Here is a 3,880-nt window from a genome sequence, read left to right as displayed (position 1 = left end):
ACAATCTTTTAAATGCTTACTAGATGCGGTTTCATAGTCTGATGCTCAACAAAATTTATGCTTCAAATAAAAAAAGCTCCATTGTAAATCTGCTCCGCAGATGCTCAGAATCCTCCAATTTACTCTACGGAAGAGCAATTCACGCTTACCTCATTAAACCCTCTCTTCCATCTCTCTATCTCCACAACCACATTCTCAATTTCTATCTCAAAACTGGACAGCTCAATTATGCCTTTAACCTGTTCGACAAAATGCCTGAAAGAAATGTTGTTTCCTGGTCTTCTCTAATTGCTGGTTATGTCAAACATGGCTATTCTGATCAAGCTCTTTCTCTCTTTTCCTTCATGCATCTTGATCCTACGGTTTCCCCAAATGAATTCACACTGGTTAGTACACTAAAGGCTTGTTCTTTATCTGAGAATTCCATGTATTTGTACCAAATTTATGCTCACATTGTTCAATTAGGTTTTATATCCAGTGTGTTTGTGGTTAATGCGTTATTAATTGCCTTGATACGCCATGGGAAGTTGTTGGAAGCTAAATTGGCATTTGATGAATTTCTGAATAAGGATATCGTCTCTTGGAATTCAATGTTGTCTGGGTATTTGAAGTGTTCTTCTTCGGAATTACCCAATTTTTGGAGGCAGATGATTTCTCAAGGTGTGAAGCCTGATCATTTCAGCTATGCTACCATTTTTACTGGACTTGCTGATCTTTCTGATATCAAATTTGGTTTTGAAGTTCATTCACAGCTAATCAAGAGTGGTCATGGTAATGATATTTGTGTTGGGAATTCTCTGTCTGATATGTACCTAAAGAACTGGAGAATGACTGATTGTTTAAATGTATTTGATGAAATGAGTTGCAGAGACGGTCGCTCTTGGACACAGTTAGCTTCTGGATTTCTACAATATGATGAACCAGAGAAAGCACTTTACTTCATTTCAGAAATGCTTAAGATAGGTATAAAACCCAACAAGTTCACTCTTGCTACTGCACTTAACGCTTGTGCCAATTTAGCTTCCATTGAATATGGGAAAATGTTTCATACCATGAGAATCAAACTCGGTTATCTAATTGATGTCTGTGTCGATAATGCTTTAATCGATATGTATGCGAAATCCGGATGTTTAGATGAAGCACGAGTCATTTTCCGATCAATGCCTTATCGATCAGTTGTTTCATGGACATCTATGATTATGAGTTGTGCACAGAATGGCCAAGCTGAAGAAGCTCTGAATGTTTTTGATGAGATGAAAACGGAGGGTTCATTAGAACCGAATTATATAACCTACATTTGTGTGCTTTATGCTTGTAATCAAGGAGGGTTCATTGATGAAGGATGGAAATATTTCTTGTCAATGTCTAATGACTATGGAATCTCCCCTGGAGAAGATCACTATGCTTGTATGGTGAATTTACTTGGTCGTGCCGGGCATATTAAGGAAGCTGAAAAGTTGATATCAGGAATGCCATTTGAAGCAGGTGTGCTTGTTTGGCAGACTTTATTAGGTGCTTGCAGGCTTCATGGAGATATGGAAACTGGAAAGCGAGCAGCAGAGCAAGCAATGAAGTTGGATGGAATTGATCCATCTACTTATGTTTTATTATCTAACATGTTTGCTGGTTTGAAGAATTGGGAGAGTGTAGGGATGTTGAGAAAACTCATGGAGAATAGAGATGTGAAGAAAGTACCTGGATTCAGCTGGATTTAAGCAGACAAGGTTTGTTTTTCTTTTCGCCTAATACATATGGTTGTAAATGAGCCGAGCCGCTCATGAGCGGCTCGGTGGTTGGCTTGATTTGTAAACGAGCCGCTCGTGAGCATGATTTACTGACTCGGTTTCTAAACGAGCCGAGCTTGAGCAGGCCAAAGCTCGGCTCGAAAGCTCGCAAGCAGGCTTGATTAGAAAATTTACAAACAAATTTTAGTTTTGTAGAAAACTATATAGTTTTGTGGTAGTTCACAAATATCTAAACTTAATATTATTTCATTTGCTATTAGATGAGTTCATTCACAAACATAATAAATGAGTAATAGACGAACTATTTGTAAGCAATCTTATTTATTTATTCACGAACTTTGCTTGTAAGCTTGTTTATATACACAATTAAAGAGCTATTTGCGAGCAAACTTCATAAATATAATCAATGATTTACTCACAAACAATTCATGGTTAGATAATTTTCTTAACGAACCAAGTTCAAAGAGGATTTTGTGCTCGAAACAAGCTAGAGCTCGTTTATTTTCTAATGAGCTGAGCCGAGCTTGAGCTAGCCAAAGCTCGGCTGGGGCTCGAGCTCGTTAATTTTATAGCGAGCCGAGCTTGAGGAGGCTAAAGCTCGGCTCGACTCGATTACAGCCCCCTTCGAGTTGTTTAAAAACTGCAACTGACGTCTAAACTTCAGAATGTTACCATTAACTTGATCAACTTGCTTATTTGTAATAAATAACCCTCCAATAGGTTAATATATGTGATTTTGTGAGTTTTTTTTACCCTTTTATTAATGTATCAGTAGATTAGTTAGATGTAGCAGCAAATATTTTTGGTTTAGGGTTTATTTGTTTCTATCAGATATTAATATGAAGTGGACCTTTAACTATTAACTTGAATTTTTAGTTCAAATGGTTTCATGGTATGATATCAGAGTCGGTTTAACCAAGTGGTCTAGGTTTCGATTCTTGGCAACTCCATTTGTTGATTTAATTGCATGACATGATAATATGGATATGTGTTGTTTACGCTTCAAGCCCAGAAATGAACCTTTAACTATCAGCTTGAACTTTTAGTTCAATTGGTCAAGGGTGTGTCAGAGCCTCTTTGACCAAGCGATCAATGGTTCGATTCCTTACAATCCCATTTTTTGATTAAACTGCAAATAAACAAGTTGAGGGGTTATTTGTTCGAAATAATTAAGTTGATGGCGTTAGTTGTAACGTTTTAAAATTCAGGAGTTAGTTGCAGTTTTTAGACAATTTGGAGGCTTTTCCTTTTACTGTCGCATAGGTTGAGAGGAACATATATATTCATAGCTTAAAGAATGTTATTCATTAGCATTGTGAAAACTATGTTATTAGGTAAATTACACCCATTGCGACTCAATTTTGCTCTTACTAACATTATACAGTAAAACCTCTATATAGGAATACATTTGGGACCGAACTATTTGTATAACAATTGGGAGGTTATTATTAAATAGAGTTTGGTATAATAAAAATTTTCAACACATATAATTTTAAATTTTAAATAATATCACTTGAAATTGGTTAAGATTATCATAGGCATAAATGGTTTATATATAATGTATAACAATAGACATTAATGTAATAAATTAAATATTTAGAATTTCAATTTAGAGTTTAGGTTTTCAATATATAGATAATTGAAAGAGTTTTATGGGAAAAATATAAACATCAATGAGAATACTAAATATTTATAATTTCAAGTTGTAGTTTGGGTTTCCAACTCGTAAATAATTTGAATAGTTTTTTTTTTAATATTTTATGATTTAGTTTGAATTCTTAATATATACATATAAATATATAATTATTACTATATGGAGGTATAATTTCTAAAGGTGAGACTTGAAAAGTGTATAACAAATAATGTTTGGGAGGTTATTCCTATTTATAACTGGCCCAAGTTGGGACCGAGTTTTTTTATAACAAAATAGAGGTTATTCCTATATAGAGTATTCCTATATAGAAGTTTTACTGTAGTTACTCAACTTCAAAATCTAATATAAAAGTCACTTAATTGTGCTCTTTATGATCGTTTATGAAAATATTGATGATGACAAGTGCAGAAGTACAAGACGAAGTTGCCTTAATACATTAGGAGCCTCTTGAACTTGCTTAAATTGACATGATTAACTTCTT

The 3,880-nt window shown here is 34.4% G+C and overlaps 1 protein-coding gene across 2 annotated transcripts; it reads left to right on the top strand.

The window, feature by feature from the left end:
* Window positions 1–249: 249 nt before the first annotated feature.
* LOC136234762 (pentatricopeptide repeat-containing protein At2g03880, mitochondrial-like) lies at window positions 250–2,402 on the top strand. 2 transcript variants are annotated; one of them, XM_066024232.1, is made up of 2 exons: window positions 250–386; window positions 479–2,402. In XM_066024232.1, the coding sequence occupies exons 1-2, from the start codon at window positions 298–300 to the stop codon at window positions 1,713–1,715; spliced, it is 1,326 nt and encodes a 441-aa protein (XP_065880304.1). In that variant the 5' UTR covers window positions 250–297; the 3' UTR covers window positions 1,716–2,402. The 2 variants fall into 2 exon arrangements, with proteins under 2 accessions (XP_065880304.1, XP_065880305.1); XM_066024233.1 differs by having other exon boundaries at window positions 275–386; window positions 466–2,400.
* Window positions 2,403–3,880: the final 1,478 nt, after the last annotated feature.

The sequence above is a fragment of the Euphorbia lathyris genome, chromosome 7 (genome assembly GCF_963576675.1).
Source record: "Euphorbia lathyris chromosome 7, ddEupLath1.1, whole genome shotgun sequence".
Classification (NCBI taxonomy): Eukaryota; Viridiplantae; Streptophyta; class Magnoliopsida; order Malpighiales; family Euphorbiaceae; genus Euphorbia; species Euphorbia lathyris.
Note: the sequence above shows the minus strand (reverse complement) of the source record. Positions and strands in the feature narration are given on the sequence as shown.